At 51.8% G+C, this 24,074-nt stretch overlaps 1 protein-coding gene across 1 annotated transcript in view; it reads right to left on the bottom strand.

The window, feature by feature from the left end:
- Positions 1–3,308: 3,308 nt before the first annotated feature.
- The window catches only part of CD9 (CD9 molecule), a 35,604-nt gene continuing 14,838 nt past the window's right edge, over positions 3,309–24,074 (bottom strand). Inside the window, exons 2-8 of the mRNA XM_081250066.1 lie at positions 14,608–14,713; positions 8,224–8,321; positions 7,560–7,634; positions 6,081–6,179; positions 5,870–5,959; positions 5,176–5,259; positions 3,309–3,813 (exon numbers count right to left, since the gene is read on the bottom strand). Coding sequence (XP_081106192.1) covers positions 3,748–3,813; positions 5,176–5,259; positions 5,870–5,959; positions 6,081–6,179; positions 7,560–7,634; positions 8,224–8,321; positions 14,608–14,713 — 618 coding nt within the window. The 3' untranslated portion in view covers positions 3,309–3,747. The remainder of the gene's footprint in view (positions 3,814–5,175; positions 5,260–5,869; positions 5,960–6,080; positions 6,180–7,559; positions 7,635–8,223; positions 8,322–14,607; positions 14,714–24,074) is intronic.

The raw sequence follows: 24,074 nt of genomic DNA, 5'->3' as shown, positions 1-24,074 counted from the left end.
CAACCAGAAGCGGAGAGCTGCAGGAGTGCCCAGTCCGTGGTTCCAGGATCTTCTACAGCTTAACTGTGTTTCCATGTTTGGCTTCCATGAGATACTACCTGTGTTCTTAACAAACTGTTCGCTTTCGCTGAAGCTAGCCAGGTGGTCCGTTATTTATGACAAACGGAAAGACAAGGTATAATAAATAACTCTGAGGTATTCCTCAGTTTACGTAGCAGCAATCCGTTTTGCTAACTTCACTCTCTCCAGCAAAGAAGCCAGGACTGGGAAGTGTGCATATGGGACCTGCTTTTCCGAGAAGGAGCTGGCAGTCACGAGCAGGGTGGATATTACCTTTTTTTTGGCATGTGGGATCTTGGTTCCCTGACCAGGTATTGAGCCCACGGTCCCTGCAGTGGAAGCACAGAGTCCAAACCACTGGACTGCCAGGGAAGTCCCCAGGGTGAATACTACCATTAATCAGGGATTGTGATGCCGTGAATTAAGACAGTCTCATTCACTGTGAGATAAAACAAACGATTGGCCTGTTATTTCCACAACTGAAATAGTAGTTAGCCTTCAAGTGCTCAAATTAGTAAGGTTCCGAGGCCACAGAACAGCAGAGAGACCCAAGGATGCTAACCTAGCTTGGATTTGTTTTTTTAATTGTGGTAAAATAAACCTAGCATACAACTTACCATTTTAACCACCTTTAGGTGTACAGTTCGCTGGCACTGAGTACATTTCACAGTGTTGTGCAGCCATCATCACTACCTACACTTCCACGCCTTTTTCTTTATCCCAAACAGAAACTCTGCACTCATTATACAATAACTCCCCATTCTCCTTTCCCCAGCCCCTGGTTACCTCCAATCTACTTACTGTCTCTATGAATTTACCTATTCTAGGTACCTCGTATAATTGGGATCGTCCAGTATTTGTTCTTTTGTGTCTGGCTTATTTTGCTTGGCATAATGTGTTCAAGGCTCATCCGTGTTGTAGCATGTGTTGGAATTTCACTTCTTTTTGAGGCGAAATAATACAGTAAGTCCCCTACATACAAACGAGTTCCATTTCGAGACGACGTTTGTAAGTCCAATTTGTTCGTATGTCCAACAAAGTTAGCCGAGGTACCCAACTAACACAATCGGCTACATACCGCTGCTTTTACACTTGCTTCCGGACATCCTGGGCTTGAAATAAAAATACTGTACTACTATACTCTATACAGTACTGTACAAAGTACACAAAAGCACAACCACTTGTAGAGGATGCACGCACGTGACAACGGACGCCAGACACAAGAACTAACTTAGGTGATTGGACATGCGAAGGCACGTTTGCATCTTTGAAAGTTTGCAACTTGAAGGTCCGTATGTAGGGGACTTACTGTATTCTGTTGTATGGATCTACCACATTTTGTTTATCCCTTCATCTGCTGATGGACATTTTTGGGTTGTTTTCACCTTTTGCCTCTCGTGAATAACGCTGCTGTGAATATTGGTGTCCTGATTTTTTAATGTAATGGCGTTCAGGGCCATTTGGGTTCTCTCTCTCTTTTTTTAATGTTGAGAAAGAGCCCAAACTGAATCAAGGAGTGGAAAATAAAAACAGGTTTCCTACGCTTCTGTACTTCCCCTCTTGTGGTGTTTATCTCACTCTGTTGTAATTGCTGGCTCGATGCTCTGAACTGCTCACTAGATTGTAGACTTTCTGAGTGAAGACTGTCTCCCGCACGGTGGCTTGGTGAGGGTGACTGACATCCCCCAGCATGCCTCTTCCTCCTCCTTTCTGGTTAGAGTGAAGCACAACTGGAGGTGGAAATGCAGCAGCAGGCATTCCGCAGCTCACACGAATTGCTGCTGCTTTGCTGGCTTTTACTCAGGTTCTCCACATCCCAGCCGGTGTGTGTTCGGGTCCACCGCATCGGGTCCTGGCCTCTGCAGGACCCACACCACCATCATCAAGAACAAGAACAGACGCGGATTTGTCTGTCCTCTTGGGCTCCACGTTCTCGATCTCGCCCACGTTACCTCCATCTGTCCCCCCTGACTCTCTGCCCGTGGGCGTCAAGTTCCAACGTCAGAAGCAAAGATCGTAGTCTTATAGAGACTGCTTAACCAGCTCCAGCAGTTGTGTAAGGTCAAATCCCTGTAAAAAAAGTATTTAATATTCTGCTTCTGTTTAAACCCTGATGAGTATACCCTCATTTACTCAACCAACAAATCTTGAGTACCTACCATGCACTAGGCAATAGGTGCTAGGTGCTGAGGGGATAGCAGGGAATGAAACAAAGTCTGGGCCATCGGGGAGCTCATGTTTACTACTGTATCCTCAAGACACATCACATTGCTGCAAGAAAGAGTCCCGGGCTAGGCTCCAGTGTTGATGTGTGAACAACGGTGAGATCTTGCATCCAAATCCCTTCATCCCTCCATGCCCTAATTTCTTCACTAGTAAAGTAGGGAGACCAACCTTCCCACCTACTTCTCATGTACAGCACAGAGCAAAGAGCAGGTGAAAAACAATTGAAAAAATAAGTAGCTCTAAAAAAAATTTAGGGAAGCAAAACCCCAGAACATGTCTTTGGTTATAAACTAACACATGCTATCCATGGAAGCATTTGGGATGAAGTGTAGAGAGGTCTGCAGTTTACTTTCAATTAGTTAAGTGGAGGGGAAATGGAGAGGAGATGAGGGAGGGGGAAAGGATGTGTAACATGTTAACAACTGGTGAATCCAGGTGCACGGTATACAGGGGTTTGTTATTCTTTCACCTTTTTTTGTAGGTTTGAAATATCCCAAAATAAATGGGGGCAATGCCTAGCTAGGCTAGGACTATGGTTGACACTGGACAGACATGAGGACCCCCCCCCCGCTTTTTTTTTTTTGCGGTATGCGGGCCTCTCACTGTTGTGGCCTCTCCCATTGCGGAGCACAGGCTCCGGACGCGCAGGCTCAGCGGCCATGGCTCACGGGCCCAGCCGTTCCACAGCATGTGGGATCTTCCCAGACTGGGGCACGAATCTGCGTCCCCTGCATCGGCAGGCGGACTCTCAACCACTGTGCCACCAGGGAAGCCCGAGGACCCCTTTTTTGATGTAGCAGGATAAATTTAGGTTGGACCACAGAATAATTTGAGTGTTCTGGAGCTTTCTAAGGATAGAAGGGTAGGCCCCTAATCTTCTCTGGATGTGGTTGTCTTTTCTTGGAGGCAAAATATTGGATTCCATGAACTTTGGAGAAACCTATCATCATGTTCTCAATTTTCTGTGCCCTCTGAGATGTGCAAGGTTGGAGAGGGCAAGGACCAGGTTCTACTGATACCAGTTTGGGATGTTGTCATCATCTTTTATTATGTATCAAATTGTCTTTAACATAAGTTACAACCTGATTAAACTTGATAGACATTTTTTATCTATTTAAAGACACACAAAAATCTCTTTATATACAATATCTTTTGCCTAGAGTCTAGCAAATATAGTACCTTTCATTGCAGGATTTCTGCTTAACATAATAAGCAAAAACAAATGACCAAAAAAATATAAACCAGAGCAAACCCAAATCCCTTAACTACAAATATCAATACTGAATAAAGCATTAAAAACACAAACATAGAATAACTTTTTTGTTTAGAAATGCAGAATGAATACTAAAGTTAGTGGCAAAGAAAACCAAAAAACAAAAACAAAAAAAACCACAGAACCCCGAGAAAATAACCAACAGTCTTCTGGGGTGAACTTTCCTGCTCACGGCTGCAGCGCTGACTCTAGACCATCTCTCGGTTCCTGCGGATGGCACAGCACAGGATCATGCTGAAGATCATGCCGAATATCTGGAAGACAGGAAGGGGTGTGAGGAATTATGTGGCTTTGCTGCGGGAAGGCGGAGGGAGAGGGGAAGACAGGAGACATGCTGGCCGATACAAATGACAAGGACAAGGTGCCCACGAGGCCAAATGAGGTAAAGGGTGTGAAGCAGGAGAAATGTAAGTAAGACAGTGGAGGGACTGCTGACCAGGGGGATTCTGAGTCTGCAGCCATCAGCCACTGCAGGCCGCACAAGCCAGCTCCCTGGGAACTCTCAAGGTGAGCATTCTTTTTTTGTTTTGTTTTGCGGTACGCGGGCCTCTCACTGTTGTGGCCTCTCCCATTGCGGAGCACAGGCTCCGGACGCGCAGGCTCAGCGGCCGTGGCTCACGGGCCCAGCCGCTCCGCGGCACGTGGGATCTTCCCGGACCGGGGCACGAACCCGCGTCCCCTGCATCGGCAGGCGGACTCTCAACCACGGCGCCACCAGGGAAGCCCCTCAAGCTGAGCATTCTTAAATTGAATGCTCCAACGCCAGCTATTCCCATAGTGTCTACAGGCCAATATGTTCACTTCCCTCTTTGTGTATGTCTGTGTTTCCTATTCTAGTTTTAAAGGTATTGCCGTGCCTTTTACTGAAAGCTGCTTCAAGCCTTTCCTAGATGCAGAGGAGGGGTGTCAATTACCACTAAGACAGGAAGCGATTCTCTCTCTGGGGGAGTCTTTGCAAGGGGCAGAGGAAGGCCGTGTCCCCTACAGAGTCTCATCACTCCCTTGTGGGGGAAGATGGGTGACCCCAGGGAACCCGGTTGGCCCCTGGTGGCTTCTGGGGGCTCCTGACATGGCAGTAGATTGTTGGAAGCTTTCAGTCTCCTCCTGGTTATCCACCTTTGGGTGTCTTTCTGACCACAGTGGGAGGTGAGACAGTTCACATCCACGTTGCTTTTACTGAACTACTTTCGTGGGGCAAAGAAAAGCAGGTGCACGGTGAAAGCATGTTCTTAAGATTATCCCGGGATCACTAACAAGTCTGGGTGATCTATATCCTTGCTGTTCCAAGTGTGGTCCGTGGACCAGACACAGTGGGATCACCTTACATTTATCCCTGCACCTTAATGGTTATGGGAATGGATCCTGGAGACACAGTGAGTTCAAATCCCAGATGCTTCACTCCTGACCTCAGAGACTTTGATCAATGTACTCAACCTCTCTGTCTCTCCGGGCCCGAGTCTGTAAAATGGGAATACGAATAGGTCCCACTTCGTGGATGTGGCGAGGCTTAAATTAGTTGATAAATTAGTTGATTAGTTAAAACAGTGCCTGGCCAGAGCAAGGGCTTCATCAATCTTAATTACTAAGATTCCCTCCCGATGCCCCCTGGCACTCACCATCACCACGGCAATCCCGATGCCCACGGCGCCGATGATGTGGAATTTGTTTTGGAAGACCTCTTCGATGGCCTCAGGGCAGGACTTGGGGGGCAAACCAAGACTCAGGTCACATACGGTCTTGCTCCAGGCTCCCCCCAGCCGCCCCCCACCCCGGCACCCGTCTCATACCCGGAGCGCTGGTGGTCCCAGAGCAAGGGCTGGGGACTGGCTGGTGGATGGAAAGGAGAACCAGGAGAGAGATGGGAGGTGGGTCCCCAAAATTTGGGCAAGAAATCAGGGAGGGAAGAGGGATGAGCCCTTGCTTTGGGGTCCATGTCTTATCTGGCCATAGGGTTACCTCCTATTATTCTGAAGTTTGGACATTCGCTCTAGCTCACAATCATGAGCTGCTCTCAAGTCTATAAAGCAGGAGTCCAGGCCTGGGAGCATCGCCCATGCACAATGGCTGGAGGGCCCAATCGTTGCAGGGAGCTAGAACACTTGGTTATTTCCTTGGCCTTTGTTTTGCTGCCCTTGAGGAAACAGAGGCCCAGGGCAGGGGAGAAAGGAGATGGCCACCCAGGGGGAAGAGGTGTTTAGGAAGCACTGGGATGCTGTCCTCCCAGAACAAGGGGGCTGAATGCAAGTCCACTTTGGCAGGATTTGCCCAGAGCAGCTGGGCCGGGCACAAGGGTCTTGCGCGTAAGCTTACCTTCGTCGTGAGGTTGTCGAGTATATCCTTTTTGGGGCAGATGTCTGAGATAAATTGTTCCACTCCCCCAGCCAAACCACAGCAGTCCAGCTGCAGAGGGAAGGACAGGGATGGGGGTGGGAGAGATAAATAAAGAGGACTGAAATAGAGATGCACACACGTTCTGAAGCAAGGCAAGGAGAAGGGAGGCGTCTTAGCGAAGCCGGTGTACCGCGTAGTGGATGGCTTTCAGCGTCTCCCGCTGGGGCTCGTCCTTGTTTTTCAGCTTGTTGTAGGTGTCCCTGTAGAATTTCTGCACTTCCTTGATCACCTGGGATGCACAGACAAGAGAGGAGCAGAGATGGCTTCTTTATGAACAAACGTCACCTGTTCCGTCTTGTTCACGTGCAGCCACAAATTCCCGGAGCGGACAAGCCACTGGACTAGGACCTCCCCGCCTCGGGGCCTCCGGGGTCCACCCTCATCTCCTCCCACACCCTCTAGGAACCGCTCCAGCCATGTCCCCTTCTTTTTGCACCTTTGGTTGGTCCCTTCAGCCCCACTTGGCTTTCCCTTCTACCTAGAAACAAAATTAAATTGCCTCAATCTAAGGAACTAAAACCAAAAATCCTACTCCCGATTCGGCTAGTTTTTCAGGCTTCCATCTTTTTTTCTTCACTCAGAGACTGGGTGACTTTTGGCAAATTACCAAACCTCTCTGTACATGAGTTTCTGCATATGTAGAATGGAGATTATAATAGTCCCCACCTCAGGTTATGGCAGGGATTTAAAGGTAATATTGCATTAAGCCTGTAGCACAGTGTCTGGTGCAAACAGGGAAGAAGGACTAGCTATTATTTTATAATACGAAGGAAGTAGCGTTATGGTTCTGCACCTGGGTGCATCCGGGTTTAAGAATGCCTGTATCCAGGGTCTCTCTTCTTTGGCCCCTCCTGCTAAACATGACAAGACAGCCCTTCCTGGAACACTGTTCTGATGCAGCCCACCCTGGCCCCCCACTGAGCCCACTCTCAGCCGTGCTCAGACCCTTTCTTTGCCGGGAAGGCCCAGCCTCCACCAGCTTTCCTCCTGAAATCCTCTCTCTCCTGCCGGGTTTAGGTCAACACCCCTCTCTCTCCGTGAAGCCAGAAGAGAGTCCCCTACCCCACGCCGGCTTTCAAATCCCACGGGGCTTCTGATTATAAATGACTTCTGTGACACTAGTCAAATGCATGTCTTTCTCCCACACTAGGTGTCAAAGCTCCTTGAAGTGGGGACCACCACCCACGCATCTCTGGACCCCCCAGCGAGCGGGGTACAGCTCTTGGCTGGTGGTGGCACCGATTTAGAGACGAGGGGAGGGAGCGGGGTGGGGGTGGGCCCGGGCCAGACAAAGCCATTTTTCCCTAAGTCGTGTTCCAGAGAAGTTGAGGGGAGGGCTGCTAAGCTGTGAGCGGCAGATACACTGACCCAACAATACTGCCCAAGTACCCACCCCGTGCCAGCACCGTCCAGGGCACGGGAAGCAGTGGCCGGCACCCACCCGCACAGGGTAGTGTGAACACTCGCATCCCCTTCCCTGGGGAGCTCCCCTCAGAGGCACGTCTGATGGCTGAAGGCCAAAGGCCGAAGCAAGGGACCAGCTGGGACACCCTTCCACCGCCATCACCCCATCCCCTAACTCCCAAGAGACCTTATAGGAAAAACCTACCTCATCCTTGTGGGAGTATCCCCAGATGGCCGCAGCTATTTCAATGGCAAATATCACCAAGAGGAAGCCAAAGAACTGGAAGGGAAAGGGCTGGGGTGAGGCACAGTCCCAGCCGGCCGGCCGGAACAAGCATCTGGGAACCCGGCATCTGGGGGAGGGAACGGATGCCTGGAAGGGACGGGAGGGGGTCCACAGAACTGCCGGCTCTCAGCCAAGGCCAGGAGGGGAGAGTGGCACAGACCCCAGAGCTGATATTTCTAAGGTGTCAAGGAAGAGTCAGTGATAAGATACCCTCACCTGCTCACAAAAACCACAGAGATTTGAGGAAAGAAGGAGGTGAGTACAATCCAGAGTTTGAGGAAAATTGCAACAAATTTTGAAACAAGAAGGGGAGGCGAAGGTACCTGTGGATTCAGGGAAAAAAAGCAAACGTGGTCCTCGACAAAGGGAAAAACAGAGTCCTGGCATTTAGTTGCCTAAGGGAAGTGATAAGACAGAGGCTCCAGAAAGGGAGAGGAGCAGCGTGTCATCACGGGGCCGGGGATGGGGGCAGCGAGGTGGGCACCCTGGGCACCCGCTCTGCCCCGTCCCGCCCCCTGGTCTATGGGATCTCGGGTGGGCACCCTGGGACACCAGGGGCTGTGGGCACAGAGGGGACACTCACCAATCCCAGCATGCACTGGGACTCCTGCACAGCCCCACAGCAGCCCAGGAAGCCCACCAGCATCATGAGGGCGCCGGCTCCAATCAGAATGTAAACTCCTGAGGGCACAGGGCAGAGGACAGGACAAGGAGCTGTTAGCGGGGACGTGTACGTGCTTCCTGATCTCGTTCCCCCTCTGCATCCTTACTGCTCCCGTCTCAGGGAACAAGAGTCCCAGATACCTCCTCCCACCTGTCTCTCCTCTGGGACCCACCCATCAAGCCCCCATTCCCACCTTACCCTCAGCCCTCCTGGAAGGTGCCCATTACCCCCGCCCTAGGACAGAGAACATCCATGGGAGCCCCAGATTCTACTCAGGACAGACCGGTCCAGTCTACAACCCGTCTCCAGCTGGATGGACCCACTCCCGCTAGTTCAACTAGACTCTCCAAACTGGGGCTAACTTCCCGAGGCTCTGACAAACCTCCTGCTGGCCTCCACCTGACACAAGAGGCTAGGAGAGCAAGCCTTCAGCAGGAAGGGGCTGTGCACACGCAGACGCCCACGCTCTGGGCAGGCCAGCTCGGCCACCTTCCCAGAGGGGATGCCTTCCCGCCCTGCTGCCTGGTGGCAGCCGGGCCTGCACAGTTAGCAACGTCCGAGGGCACGAGAGCCCTGCTCTGGTGCAAAGAGCAGCCTGGGTGTCAGAAGACCCTTGTTCTGGTCCCAACTCTGCTACTAGCTGCTGTGTGATCTTGGGTAAGATCACAATTTCCTTATTTCCTTGTTAGTAAAATGAGAAGTTGGTTGCTAGAAAAGTTCAAAAGATCCCTTCTAGCACACCAGTGAGACCTTGCCGCTGCAGTTCAGTTACACCAGGTTAAGAGTGGAAAGGATCCTCCTTGCTAGAGGGAAGGTGCGTGACAAGGTTTCTAAGCACTCAGGTGGGGTGTCCAATGGGGAAGGGGTGGTGAAGGGCTGTGAGTTCCACAACTCTGGCCTGGGACAGGGGGACACAGTGGGACACAGCCCCGGCCCTAGTCATCCCCCCCCCCCCCAGGGAATGCCCAGAAGGGCCCATCGTGCAGTTCTATTCTTGAGAAGCACAGCTGACCTGCAGTGACCACCCGCTTCCCCGGTTCCCTCTTCCAGCCCCACCAGCCCCGGCCCCGGCCCCGGCCCCTGCCCCGGGAAAACTGGCAAAGAAGTCCTAGGCCTCCCTGGCATGCAGGCATGTTCTGTCCACTGCTGGGAGGGGCCTCCTGTCACACGTCGAAAGCCCCAAATGCCTGGGTTTGAAAGCCGGCTCTGTGACCCTGGGAAGGCCACTTATCTCTCTGTGTAACTGTCTTCCATCTGCAAACTGGGGACAGGAAAAATGCCCACCACAAGGATTGCTGTGAGGATTAGACCATATGCTCCAAACGTCCACAACAAGTGCTAGCTACTGCTAATCTTTCTAACTTTAATTTACAAAATTTTAATCTCTTTATTAAGGTATAGCTGACGTACAATCAGCTACTGTCAGTCTTCACAATACGAAGGATGGACGACAATTGTGAACGATCACGATTGCGATGCCGAATTTCACAGACGTGTTGCTCCCTCCCTGCTGTCCTCTCGCTGGGAGCAGGGAGACCTCCCTAAAGTAGGCATGCTTCGCCACAATACACAACAGGACACTGCGACGAGAACCCCGGCAGGTGTCACAGTGATTTCACCGTCCCACATCCGTACGCTCCTCCCAGGCCGGAGCTGTGTAGGCAGCAAACCTCGCAGCAGCCCGTGGCTGAGACTCCCGGGCAGCAACAGCGAGGGGCGCACACAAGGGAGCGTTTGTCCTCTGCCCGTCCCCTCCCCACATCTGTCGTGATGTCAAGTCACGTGGCCTTGCTGGCAAACCCGGATGAATGTGGGTATTGTTCCCATGCACGCCCGGCCCAGACTGGGCAAGGGGACAAATGCAGCTTGTCCTGGAGTCAAGTCCCATCCTCCTAGGTTGTCCACTCCATGGGGCCACAGGCTGGACTTGGGGAGGCAGGTCCGCCCCGCCCACACATGGGCACCACAGGAAAAGTGGCAGCGCTTTCGGGTCTGGGCTCTGACTTGGGGACCCCGGTGAGTGGGGGCAGTAACACGGCCCCCGTTTCTCCCCGTCTCCTCATCTCTCCCCACTGGGGCAAGACAACAAAGGATGAGGTCCCTCCTTGGAGCTCCGTTGCAGGGGCTGAATAAACAGGGGGTATCAAGAGATCAGAAGGATTTACAAGCACATAAAATAGGGTTGAGTGGGGATGATCACACAGACGCGTTTTCTCTCCGTCCAGATCCCAGCCTGGCCGGGCGACCCTGGCAGAAGGCAGAGGAGTCAGGTTGGCGGCCACAGAGAGCCACTAAAGGAAAAAGCATTTCCCACGCAGAGAGAACATTCTCCTAATGGGCCTGTGGGTTAATATTAAATATTCAATCTTGGGCTCAGCAGATGAAGATTTTAGGACCAAGGGTCTTGGTTTTAAGTCTTGCTCGGACAGCTGCAAGATCTGGGGTGTCTTGGCTTCACCCTCTCTCCATCCAGTGGGGGATGAAGATGGGCAATTCCCTGGCGGCTGTTTATGGGGATTTTTGACAGCACCTGTCAAGCCATAGGGCGGCTCAGCTATGAGCAGCAAGCCCAGAAGCCTTCAATCCACTGCAGGGTGAGGGCTGCCTTCAAAGGGCCATCCAGGGCTTCCCCTCGGACAGGCTCCGCCTGGTCTACACCCCGAGCTTGTGAGCAGGGGCTGACGGTGATAAATGACAAAGCTTTCTCCTTTATAAAACAAGTGGATGTTAGCCTTCAGTCTGACTCATGGAAAAATTTATTTGTCACGGAGCCTTCTCTGGGATTACTGTATTCATTTGCTTAAGGGCTGTTTATTCTGCTTTCTTCAGGCTGACATTATAGGCCTAGTACCAAAAAAAAAAAAAAAAAAAAAAAAAGCTTCTAGTGAAGCAGTAGCGTTGAGTCCTTTACACAAAAGCCTTCTTTTTCACCTGTTTATTGGGGCTCTCGGCCTCGGGAAGGCAGGGGACCCATCAGCCTCCCGTCATCACCCCCATCCTATCTTGCAAACAGTCCTTCCCACACCCATTCGTGTGCAGAACAAAATCTGGCAGAGCCTCTGGCCTCCACTTGCTGAGAACAGTTTACTGTCTCCAAATAAGTGGAGCCCTAAGTCTGCTCCCCGATGGCTCTCTCCCAGTCTCTGTCCATCCCACTGATGGCTGGACCAAGGACTTAAGAAGGGCTGCTGGCCTGGGACCAAGAAGAAGAAGTTCCCCAATTGGTTTGCAGCCTGGGATTATGGATACGGTTGATGGCCTGAATCTCCAGGGCCCGAACTGGAGAGAAGGCCCATATAAGGCTGTCAGCCGTTCTGGATCCACTAGAGCCTGTTCTGAACGTTGCAAAGTTTCTTCCCTCGCTTCTCTGCCTGATTATGCATTCGTTCTCTACTTTGAAAGCTGTGGCCCCGCTGGAGAAAAGACACTCCTGGGTCCTTCAGGTTTCCTGAAGGGTCAGCTGCATGGCCAGGCTGGCCTGTGGGTTGCCCTGCAGATGGTCTGTACCCAAGTGCAAGGGACGGTCACCCTATGATGTCAGGAAGAGCAGCCGGGATGGAGCTGGCACTCTCTGCTGGAAGAGGGGCTGTGGGTCAATGCAAAGGCTGATGTCACAGCCCGAGGGGGAAGGGGACACAGAGAACGAAGCCTCCTTGGCCCTTTGCCCGGGTATGACAATTATTCAGTTGCCCAGAGCACTCAGCGAAGCGCGGGGCCCAGCCAGGCCCAAGTGGTCAGTCGTTGACTGTGTTCTATGTGATGCCACTTGAATCACCCTCCAAGTCCTGGGCTTCTGCCAGCAGAATGAAGTCTTCAGAGCTGAGCCCTTTCCCAGGAAGGGGGTCCAGTGCAGAGGGTTTGTATCTGTCTATGAGAGCTCAGGGGGCAGTGGCCACTTGTCCCTGAGTAGGGGTTGCTGTGTCTCTTTGGGATGTGCCTTCAGACCAGCTCCTGGTCACCTCAGGTAGGACCACGGGCCATCAGAAGGACGCCACAATGACCAGGGGACCTGAGTCCTGGGAGGTTCCTGGAGGCAGGCCTGGCCCCTCTGGCTGTATGCTTGTCACTCTCCTGCCACTTGCCTGACTTTCCTACCTGTCACCTGCTGGGCTGCTGGGGCCGGGGGCCTGTCTCCCCCAACCACAATTGGGGCAGAGTCAAAAGGCCTAGGGAGGGACTTCCCTGGCAGTCCAGCCAGTGGTTGGTACTCCACGCTTTCACTGCCGAGGGCCCAGGTTCAATCCCTGGTCGGGGAACTAAGATCCCATAAGCCACGAGGCCAAAAAAATAAATAATAAAAAAGAGTGGATATATGTATAACTGACTCACTTTGCTATACACCTGAAACTAACACAACATTGTAAATCAACTAGACTCCAATCAAAAAAAAAAAAAAAAAAAAAAACACAGAATGAGCCAGAGTCCTAGATAACAAAACAGAAACTGGTCGTTGGAAGTGACCAGAGGTATGGAGCCAGGCACCTGCAGAGCACGGGGAGGCCGGGGACTCGCTCTAGGACAATGCCACCTGCTTGCACACGCCTGCCCCCAGATCTGCTCTCCCCGTGGAGGGTCCCCAGCTCCCTGTTGTGACGTGACGTGGAGAGCTCAAGGCCTGCCCTCAGCCCCTGCCCCTACCCTGCAGTCCCACTGCCCCAGCCCACAGAGTGGCATTCCAGGCCTGCCGAGGCTGCCAAAAACCTCACAAAAGAATGCTGTAGCTAAAACAAGTCAGGGCCCTATGGAAACCTGCTCCCTAGAAACTCTGCGTGTGTAGTTTTCAGTGTACTTTTTTTTTTTTTAACTTTATTTATTTACTTTTGGCTGCGTTGGGTCTTCGTTGCTGCGCACAGGCTTTCTCTAGTTGCGGCGAGCAGGGGCTACTCTTCGTTGTGGTGCGCGGGCTTCTCACTGTGGTGGCTTCTCTTGTTGCAGAGCACGGGCTCTAGGCGCGTGGGCTAGTTGTGGCACGTGGTTCAGTAGTTGTGGCTCGCGGGCTCTAGAGCGCGGGCTCAGTAGTTGTGGCGCACGGGCTTAGTTGCTCCGCGGCATGTGGGATCTTCCCGGACCAGGGCTCGAACCCGTGTGCCCTGCATTGGCAGGTGGATTCTTAACCACTGCGCCACCAGGGGAGAGCATGTGTGTGTAGTTTTAAAAAAATTATGCTGTGCTTTTCTTTCCCTTACTTTCTTTCTGACAATAGGGAGACACGCCCTAAAAAACCCCAACTAACACCACCACCAAAAAGAGATGAAGGCAGGGAAACCATCCCCAGACCCAGGCGCCTGTGGGGCCACCCGCTGGAGGCTGGCCCTGGGAGGCGGGAGGGGGTCATGCGCCACCGGCCACCGCGTTCTCCCTGAAGGTCTGGGTGATAACGCTCTTCAGACTGTTTGCTCCGTCTTTTTTTAAAAATAACTTCTTTGGTGGGTGGAAAGGAAGTGACCAAACGTACACTTCGAGCCTGATGACATGACAACATTCTCCTAAAAATAGGGGCTGCTTTTGTTTGTCGCAAATGAAGGGTTTCCTATCCCCCAACCAGGCGAGGGGAGAGCCAAGAGGCTCTGTGAGCTGACTCAGAAACCAGGGAACTGCCTCCACAGGTCCCGGCCCTCCCACTCCTGTTAGAGATGCTTACACAGCGATAGGCTGGTGAAAGTGACAGAATATGATGCTAGAAAAAGATGCCAAAGGACCCGTGTGCAGAAAGAAACCTGCTAAATCTGTTTATCTTCAAACTGGAAGCCTTTGCCCTAAAACAAAATCACTTTAGAAAACAGATAAGACTTAACATGCATGGCCTGTGCCCCAGCACAGGGCTCTGAGGGGCTGGTGTCTCTTCTAGTCGCTCGCATTAATCTGAACGTTATCCAGGAGGCAGGTCCTCTGGGTCTCTGAGCCCCTATCTGAACCGTGGGGGAGATGCTCCCTCTCCTTCCCCTGGCTCTGTGGGTCCCCAGGACAAAGTTTTTTAAATTAAAGAAATGAACAAGGCTTCTTAGACATAAAATTCAGAGAGAAGTTCAGAGACAAGAAAGAACAGAGGTTCTGAAACCCTCCAGGGCGGCGGCAGCTTTAGCTGACTTCACATCAGAGAACGGCCCCAATGCCAGGCTCGGTCAGCTCGGAAAAAGAAACCACATCAGTCAAATGCAAATGCGTGGGCACAACTACACAAAAGCACAGCTGGAAAAGGACCCGACGGGCAATGCAGCTGGAGCAAAAGTCCTCCCCAGCCCAAGTCCTTGGATCAACATGGACTCTCCACGGCTGGAGGGAACAGCAAGGTCCCCCACTCACCTGTGTAGAAGCTGGAATTATTATTATTCTCTTGCTCGAAGATGCTCTTGGTCTGCGAGTCGAATCGGAGCCATAGTCCGATGGCAAGGACCGCGATCCCGGCAAGCTGCAAGACACACAGGACATCGGCGTGAGCCTGGCTGTCAGGAACAGCGCGGTGCCCTATCTCAGGTGAGCCGCCCTTGGCCTCTGCCCCTCACCGGGCACCTGGAAGCAGCAGCAGCCAGGTGGGGGTGGGAGCAGGGGATCGAGCCATTTGCTAAAAATACCAGCCAGGTGGGAATAAACAATTATCTACCAGCAGTACAGGGATGGATACCTCGTGGACAACAGAATATTATACAGCCGTGAAAATGAACCAGCCACAGTTTGTGCAATACTACGAGTGCATCTCACGATGTTAATCAGAAGAGGCAAAAAGCACCGAACACGTACAATACAATTCCATACAGTTAAAAACTCTTGTTTAAAAGTGCATGTATATCATAACAGAAAGAGAAGGAAGTGATGATCATAAAGTCGAGTGAGTGGTGGCCTGTAGGGAGGGTGGGGTTTCTGATGAGGGAACAGCATTGGTGGGGGCGAGGGGGGAGGCGGGTCTAGGGCACTGGCGATACTCTAGCTTTGACTTGGGTGGTAGTGGCCCGGATATTCACTTCACAATGATCCTTCACATTGTTTGTGTTTTCTGCACTCCTCTGTATATATACCAGACAATTAAAAAAAAAAGAAAAAACATCGCCCAACGCGTAGGTACCTCCCTGGGCTGTGAGGGCAGCTGTGATTCCGGACTCAACCATGCTGCTCAGTGAAACCTACCCACAGCTGGCGCCTCTCTCTTCACACAGGGAAGCCTAACAAGCTGAACCACCCGACTCCAGGCTTAGGTGGACATTTACTCATGGGTCATCCTTGTAAACATCAGACAAGAAATCTCCAGAGGATTGTCTGATCCTATAATTTAGTGAAAATCCCATTTCATAGGTGGGCAAGTTGAGAGACTGGACCCTAAAGGGCAGACTCTCCCAGTAAGGAAAGACTGAAGCATCAATCCTGGCCTGTCAGGCAATGCTGAACTTGATGCCAGGGACCAGGGATAAGGCCCCCTGCCAAGCCCCGCCAGGCCAGCTGAGCTCCCCTCCCCACTGCTGCTGGCCTGTACCAGGGCTTGCTGGGGTGACTCACAGGCTGTGGGTGGTGGCCGGCTGGACGAGGGTGTGTGGGCTCAGGGCCAAGGCCCAGCCCCAGGTTTCGCTGGCCCACCCTCCTCAATAGAGGCACCCTGTGTCAGAACCCTCCTCCTCAGGGAGCTGCGTTCTTTGCCCCAAGGGCCAGGACAGCCTGCAGTATAGACAGGCCTCTTCTCTCTCTCTGCTTCTCTCCTTCTCCCATGACTCTGCAGCAGGTTTGGACGTGCTGGGTGGAGAGTGGAGACAGCAACAGTGGGAGGGGCGACCCAAGACCTCACACTGCAGTAGAGTTAAAACCTTGCCTACGGGGGATTCCCTGGCGGCCCAGTGGTTAGGACTCTGTGCTTCCACTGCAGGGAGGGCCCAGGTTCAATCCTGGTCGGGGAACTAAGATCCCGCATGCTGCCTGGCGCGGCCAAAAAAAAAAAAAAACAAAAAACACCCTTGTCTACTCCCGTAGCGGTGTCCACAGTGAGGGTCTGGAATTCCTTAGAGTTCTGTTGCTTCAGTTCTCCCATCTGGCAAACAGGCGTGGTGAGCTCGGGTGCTTGGGTTCAGTCTGGGTTCTCCTGACTCTCAGGACCTCTTAGAACAAGGGCCCAGCTGGGAAATCTTGGTGCACTGGGGACTAAGACCCAAGACCCTGGTCTAGCTCCCCTGGGGTCTTGGAGAGTTATAAGAAAGAAGGTAGTAGTTCCCCCTTCTCCAGCCCCAACACAAGTAGGCCCAATCAGATTCCTGGAAAATGGAAGACAGAGGCCACTGGCTTCTTTGGGAATATGAAAGCATTAACCTGAAAAGCCTGGAGGCTGGAGCTTCACATGCACTTGCAGGTAGTCCTAGACTGTGGTTAGCACTGAGCCACAAGCCCTGGCCTCAGTTTCCCCTCTCACCCTTATCCTGGCGGGGCTGTCGCTGAGAGCACCTGGGACTGAGAGAGCCGTGTTCTTTCACGTCCTTCCTGCTCTAGGCTGCCTGCACTTATCCAAGGATTATCCTCCAGTCATTCTCCTTGTGGATAAAGTTACTCATCCACCCCTTACTCTGCTGGAAAAATTCTTCAACGAGTCACCACAAAAAGAACAAAAACAATCCCGTCCAAAAGAACAAAACTACAAAAGATGACGATGTAAAGACAGTGGTTCTGCTCAAAACAACAAAAAACGATGATGACAGCTGCACTCTGCCCAGAAGCTTGTCAGGCCAGGAGCTGGGTCTCTTTGGGAGTGATGCCATGTACAGGCATCAGCTCCCAAATGAAACTTCCAGTTTTAGTTTTGAGGATCCTGAGTCAGTCGTTTACCTTTTACCTGGTCCACACTCACAGGTGGCATGAAGAACACTGTGTGAAGAACAATGTCCCAGAAGGTCCCACCCCGGCCAAGGACAAGACCAGATACAGGAGAGGAGTCCAGGGTCCTGCCACATCTGGACACCATCCCAGACCTAACATCAGGAGGAAGGGAAAGTGGCTGGCTCTGCAGAAGTGGAAAAAGCATGGGACTTCCCTGGCGGTCCAGTGGTTAAGACTCTGCGCTACCACTGCAGGGGGCGCAGGTTCGATCCCTGGTTGGGGAACCCGCATGCCACATGGTGCGGCCAAAAAAAAAAAAAAAAAAAAAAAAAGAAGTGGAAAACGCAGTAATAGATCTCAGTTTCTTATGCCTAAAAACTCACCATGAGCGAGGAGGATGGTTCAAGAAACCCAGGAGGAAGGGAGGACAGGGGCGGGACTGGGAGGCTCGGTTCACCAGAATCACAGAGAAATGAGCACTGTTGCCCCTTTTGTTTGAATTGCTGAGTTAACTGGCCTGAAGGGATGCTGCCGACAGCTGCCCCGTTTTCTGTAACGCTGTTGGAGAAACTGCTTCAGTTGGCTGGAGGTCACAGGGCCATGACACCACTTAACAGTGGCCTTCCCAGGTGTGCAGGCAGTGCTATCCGGGAAGCTCAGAGCACTTCCCAGGAGGGCACCCTTTTCAGTGTGCACAAAGGGGTCCCCCAGCCCCCCACCTGGCTCTCGTCCCCAGCTACTTGAGTCCTAGGAGAAACCAAACAGGAATGACCAGCAAGCACCAAAAAGAGCTTTAACCTTTAAACAAGGGTCCCACCCCAATGTGCAAAGCAGCACTATTCACAACAGCTAAGACATGGAAGCAACCTAAGTGTCCATCGACAGATGAATGGATAAAGAAGATGTGGCACATATATACAATGGTATATCACTCAGCCATAAAAGAGAATGAAATAATGCCATTTGCACCAACATGGATGAACCTAGAGATGCTCATACTAAGTAAGAAAGAGAAAGACAAATACCATATGATATCACTTATGTGTGGAATCTAAAATATGACACAAATGAACTTATTTACGAAACAGAAACAGACACACAGACATAGAAAACCAAAGGGGAAAGGGGATGGGGGAGGGATAAATCAGGAGTTTGGAACTAGTAGATACAAACTACTATATATAAAATAGATAAACAACAAGGTCCTACTGTATAGAACAGGGAACTATATTCAGTATCCTGTAATAAACCATGATGGAAAAGAATATGAAAAATATCTATATAGGTATAACTGAATCACTTCGCTGTACACCAGAAACTAACACAACATTGCAAATCAACTATACTTCAATTAAAAAAAAAAAGGGCCCCAGCAAGTTATTGAGGGACTCCATAAAATAAGGAATTAGGGGTCTGGGGGACCAAGAAGTTGACCGTTTCCTCCAGGGTTAACGAACAGCACGTGGCAGGAATGTCAGCCACACAGAGGCCACGGCTGCAGCCCGCCTCTTACCCATCATGGCAGGACTAGAGTGCGCAGGCCGAGGATGCTCAGACAATTCCCTGCTCATGGGGTCCCTGGAAGAGGGCAGCGACCTGCCCACCACCACCAACCGGTCTGGTGGGCACAGAGGTAGAAGGTACAGCCCCTCCACTCCCAGCCCCAGGCTCTGCCCAGTCGGCCTGGTTACCGCTTTCCAACAAGAGCCAAAGGGACGCATTCCGCCTTCAGGCCAGAAAAGGTCCCACCCATTTGATACTGCAGGGAAAAAGGACAGTTTTCCCCATCGTTTTATTGGAGATTTCTATATTTCCTCATGCACGCTCCGTTTCTTCTTAGAAGATGGGTCAGGAGAAAAACACGAGACAAAACCTAACCTGCGGACATTCTACAAAATACTTGACCAGAATGTCTCAAAACTGTCAGGATCATGAAAAATGAGCACAGACAGAAACTGTCACAGGCCAGAGGAGACGAAGGAGACAGGACACCCGTCACGTGGTATTGTGGGTGGGATCCTGGAACCGAAAGGGGACGGGGCTGGAAAACCAGGTGAAATCCGAGTAAGTCTAGCTTAGTTAAGAGTAACGTACCAGTGCTGGTTTCTGAGCTGTGACAAATGTGCCCTGGGAATATAAGCTGTGAACAAGAGGGGAGACGGGGAGGAGTACAAGGGGACTCTCTGTAGTATCTCTGCAACTTTTCTGTACCTCTAAAACTGTTCTAAAACTCTGTGTGTGTGAGTGTATGTGTGTAGTGTGTGTGTGTTAGGTGGGGCCTCTCCTTCAAAGCTTCCTGTCTCCTTCAAGAACCTGCTCCATAGGGCTTCCCTGGTGGCACAGTGGTTGAGAGTCCGCCTGCCGATGCAGGGGACACAGGTTCGTGCCCCGGTCCGGGAAGATCCCACATGCCACGGAGCGGCTGGGCCCGTGAGCCATGGCCGCTGAGCCTGCGCGTCCGGAGCCTGTGCTCCGCAATGGGAGAGGCCACAACAGTGAGAGGCCCGCGTACCGCAAAAAAAAAAAAAAAAAAAAAAAAAAAAAAAAAAAAGAACCTGCTGCATTAATTCACCTCTTTCCTGCCTCTGTTGTCTGTCTCAGCTGTTTCACTTTTTAAAAAAATTTAATTTATTTTTTATACAGCAGGTTCTTATTAGTTATCTATTTTATACATATTAGTGTATATATGTCAATCCCAATCTCCCAATTCATCCCCCCTCAAACCCCCCCGCCACTTTCCCCCCTTGGTGTCCATACGTTTGTTCTCTACATCTGTGTCTCTACTGCTGCCCTGCAAACCGGTTCATCTGTACCATTTTTCTAGGCTCCACATATATGCGTTAATATACGATATTTGCTTTTCTCTTTCTGACTGACTTCTGCCAACACACACGGGCAGGTCTGTCGATCCTAAAAAAACCCAGAAAACAAACCGGCTCCTCCTCCAACTGCACTGCTCCTCCTGGCTGCTCTGCGCTTTAAACCCCGAGCTTCTAGCTAAACCACCTCCAAGTCCTCAGTCAGTACGGAGTCCCCGTGGGGCCCCCTGCCCTTCATGTAGGACAGTGGCCGTTCCTCTGAAAGGCTCCGACGGCTTGGGCTGTCACCCAGTGTTAAGGCTTCTACGCCATCCTCGCACTTCTGGATCTCTGAGCAGGAACAACAGTGAACCCTGCTTCCTTCTCCGCTCCTTAGATGGAATCCCTCAAAGTTTCCCAAATAAGTCTCGTAAATCCTGCCTCAGCTGGAGGGAGCCCCTCCTCCTGGAAGGCTGTCCCGGCCACCTAGGCCAGCTGCTTCCCCAGCAAGACGTCCTCAGCTTCCTCCCCGGGAAATGCGAGCCCCACTCCGCACTGGTCCTCCCCAGCATCCTCGCTCCCTCTCTTCCTGTTTACACTCTCCTGGAGGGCAGGATGACATCTCGGTCATTTCAGTAGCTCCCCTGCACCCCATCCATACTTGCGACCAGACAGTCATTAGTAAATCATTATTCAATACGTGAAGGATGACTTCAAAGAAAGAGAAGCTCTGAAGCCCATCAGAATTTCCTCTCCTGGGTCCCCTCACCTTGGACAAGCCTTCTTTCCCACCGGCTTGTCATCCAGACCCATCTTCCAACATCTCCCAACAAGGGTCAGAAACTACAAAGAACAACTACTTGCCCAGAATAAATACTGAGAAAGAGCCATGAGGGTATGTGATGAATGTCACAGTGAGATTTAGGGGCACGTCCACATCAAGTCTTTTGGAAAATGAGGGTTTATAAAAAGTCCATGCCCTGCTGTGCTCACTGCCCACTGAAGTCCAGTTAGACACTCCAATCCTTTTTTTTTAATGCATTCATTTTTTATTTAATACTACTTTATTAAAGATGACTACATATAATTAAAGTAAACCTTTAACATACATAGCTTTGGATATTATTATACTTTTAATAGCAATATTCAAGTGGTGATGGGTGTTTAATTCTTTCACTCTAAAATATATGTGACTGGACTCCCCTGGTGGTCCAGTGGCTAAGACTCCATGCTTCTAATGCCCGGGGGCCTGGGTTCGATCCCTGGTAGGGCACTAGGTCCCGCATGCTGCAAGTAAAAACCCCCACGCCGCAACGAAGATCCCGCGTGCCACAACTAAGACTCCAAGAAGCCAAATAAATAAATAGTTAAAAAAAAAAATATATGTGACGTTTTAGATGTCTGGTGATAGGTGTTGAATTCATCACTCTAGAATATCTGTGAATTTATGATTCTGAAGTTTTTCTGGATGACAGATGTTTGAGAATTGGGTGAAAGTCTCAGAAAAAGTCTGAAAAGCATCGCTATAATTTTCCATACAACCTCTAGAGTTCACAGACACTCTGAAACCATTCATAAAACCTGGAGTGTATGGATTCCACATTGTGAGTACTTGGATAGACCCTCCAATCCTTGACGAGCACACAGGTAATCCAGTCAGCTGGGGCGGATGCCAGCTTCAGGAGGCGTGAAAGCACAGCCCCGCGCGCCGGGCGGGCCCAGCTTCCTGGCCTGTCCTCTCCCCTCCCCTAGCTGAAAGCACAACATGCCCAAGGCACCCACGCAGAGATGGGGATTTCAGTGAGTCACACCAGACCCACAGGGACAGGCCCAGAAATCTTACACTACAACACACACCTGGGGTTAAAGGAAAGGTCTCCAGTTCCAACGGGCGAATTGAAAACAAATCCTAAGTGCAGTGTTGCTTAGGGACACCTGGCTTCTCTGGACCCCCTGCCGAGTTTGCAAAGCCAATTCCAGCTGGAGCCTGAGAAACGGTGGCCCTACCGCCCGAAACGCCTGAAGCAAGCGTGCAGAAAGGCGGGAGGTGACGAGGAGGTGACACAGAGGAAAAGGGCAACCCGCTGACTGCAGAGGTTTCAGTGTGTGTGTGTGTCTGTGTGTGCATACGTGTCGCCTTGCATCCCATCCCTCAGGTGGAAGGAACCATGTCTCCCCGTGGGGCAAACCCCACTTCAAAGAAAAATCCTTTCAAGGCAAACACATTGGGTGGTCTTGGCTTGGGCCTCTTTCCTCTCGGTCCCCTCTGTTTTCTGTAATATGACCTGACGGGTCACACGTTTTTTAAAAGGACAAAATACTCATGGACGCTTTCTCCATCGAGCTGTCTTGGCCCAGGAAGCGCTGGGCAGATCATTCTCCACAAGCAGTTTCCTTTGAGGCTGACCTCAGACTGCAGTGGTCCCATCTGCCACTTTGGAGGCGGCTAGAGGTGGGCGGTGGTGACAGGAGGGGGTCGGGGGAGAAGGCAGTGCTTTCTTTCCTATGTCCCATTGTCCTTCTGTGAAGCCCTGGCTATCTGGTGACTTTGGTCAAAGGGATGCAGCCGACTTTTTAGTAAGGGACAGGTGGCATGACGGAACAGTGGGCAAGAAGCGGGGGGCCCGAGCTCTGCCCCCTGTCGCTTGCACACCGGCGCCAGCCACGGGGTGATATGAGAATCACCTGGCAGAGTTCTAAACAGGTATCCGCCGCCGCTCCGTCCCGGGGCACCCGAGCGCTCCCAGGAGAATGTACATCTCTGCTGAGAACAGCTGCATGTGTGGACAGTGGTGTGGCCTCTGGGGCTAATTCCAGCGCTGCCACCTAGGAGCTGTGTGACACTAAGCAGTCTCCGTAGCTTCTCTGAACCTCAGAGTTCCCATTTGTAAAAAAAGAGTTTGATACTTTCCTGCCTTTGACCCAGGAGGTTGAAGGGAAGATTAAATGAAGTGATACGTGTAAAAACCTCTGACAACCGTGAGTGCCAGAGCCAGCCAGATTCTGTGGGGAATATAATGATGACAACAGTAATAATAAACCTTGCGAACGACACGAAGACAAAAGTGGGGATATTCACGGCTCTTGGCGGCCTCAGCTGTGTGTCCTCCTCTGATCTGAGGAGGCAGCTGGGTGGGCACAGGGCGACTGGGGACAGTGGGGGTCTGTCTTCTGTGGGTCTGCGTGAGCGCGGTGTGCTGGGGGAGATGCCCCCAGAGCTCCGCTAGGACCAGCCGGGATGGGGGGAGAGAAGTGGGGCGGGGAGGGTCAGGGACACAGCTGGCCGACAGTGGAGGCCTCTGGCCTTCCTGGGATCCCAGGCTGCTTCCCTGAGCGAATTCATGCCGCAGGAAGCAGTTACTGAACGAACAGATCACAGAGAGGGATGGGATTTGCCCTCTTTCCTTCCTTCCTTTGGGAAGATCCGTATCAGCCCTGGATTTTTTTGTTAACATACTGGGCTTGGGAGACCTCAGCTTAGCTGCCCCTGGCCACCCAGGAAGTCACAGAGGTGAACCCTGAGGATGCAAGCTGCCTCACCACTCACGCCTGATGGAGCCTCGGGAGTGCAGATAAGGGCCTCTGTGTTCACACGGCCTTTAGAAACAAGTCGGGCCACCTAGACCTGTGGGCTCCAGCCTCACCCATCTCCATGGCAACCCTGGCTCAGCACAGAGTGCCAAGCCTGATGGGCTGATTCACCGTCAGGAGCCTGGGCCGGGTGCTGCTGGCAAGAGCAAACAGGAGCCGGCTCCCCAGCGCCTCTCTCACCCTCTCCCGGCACCCTCCTCCCCTGAGCCGGTGTCTCTGGAAGGATGAAGCACTTGGACAGGAGCAGAGGTCTTGGAGTCCTGCCCTCTACGGGCCCGCCGCACAGGACAACAACAGCTAAAACCAAACTCCACGCTGATCAGAAGAAAACTGCCATGACTCGCTTTCCTTAAGGATCACAAGTAAACTGTTAGTGACCTCCCTGGTGGCGCAGTGGTTAGGACTCCGTGCTCCCAATGCAGGGGGCCGAGGGGGCGGGGGTTCGATCCCTGGTCAGGGAACTAGATCCCCCATGCATGCCACAACTGAGGAGCCCGCCTGCAGCAACTAAGGAGCTGCCTGCCACAACTAAGGAGCCCACGTGCTGCAACTAAGGAGCCGGCAAACCGCAACTAAGGATCCTGCGAGCCACAA

Source organism: Mesoplodon bidens (assembly GCF_964165515.1).
Source record: "Mesoplodon bidens genome assembly, chromosome: 11".
Lineage (NCBI taxonomy): Eukaryota > Metazoa > Chordata > Mammalia > Artiodactyla > Ziphiidae > Mesoplodon > Mesoplodon bidens.
The sequence above is the reverse complement of the archived record's forward strand: the minus strand, read 5'-3'. Positions and strand labels throughout refer to the sequence as shown.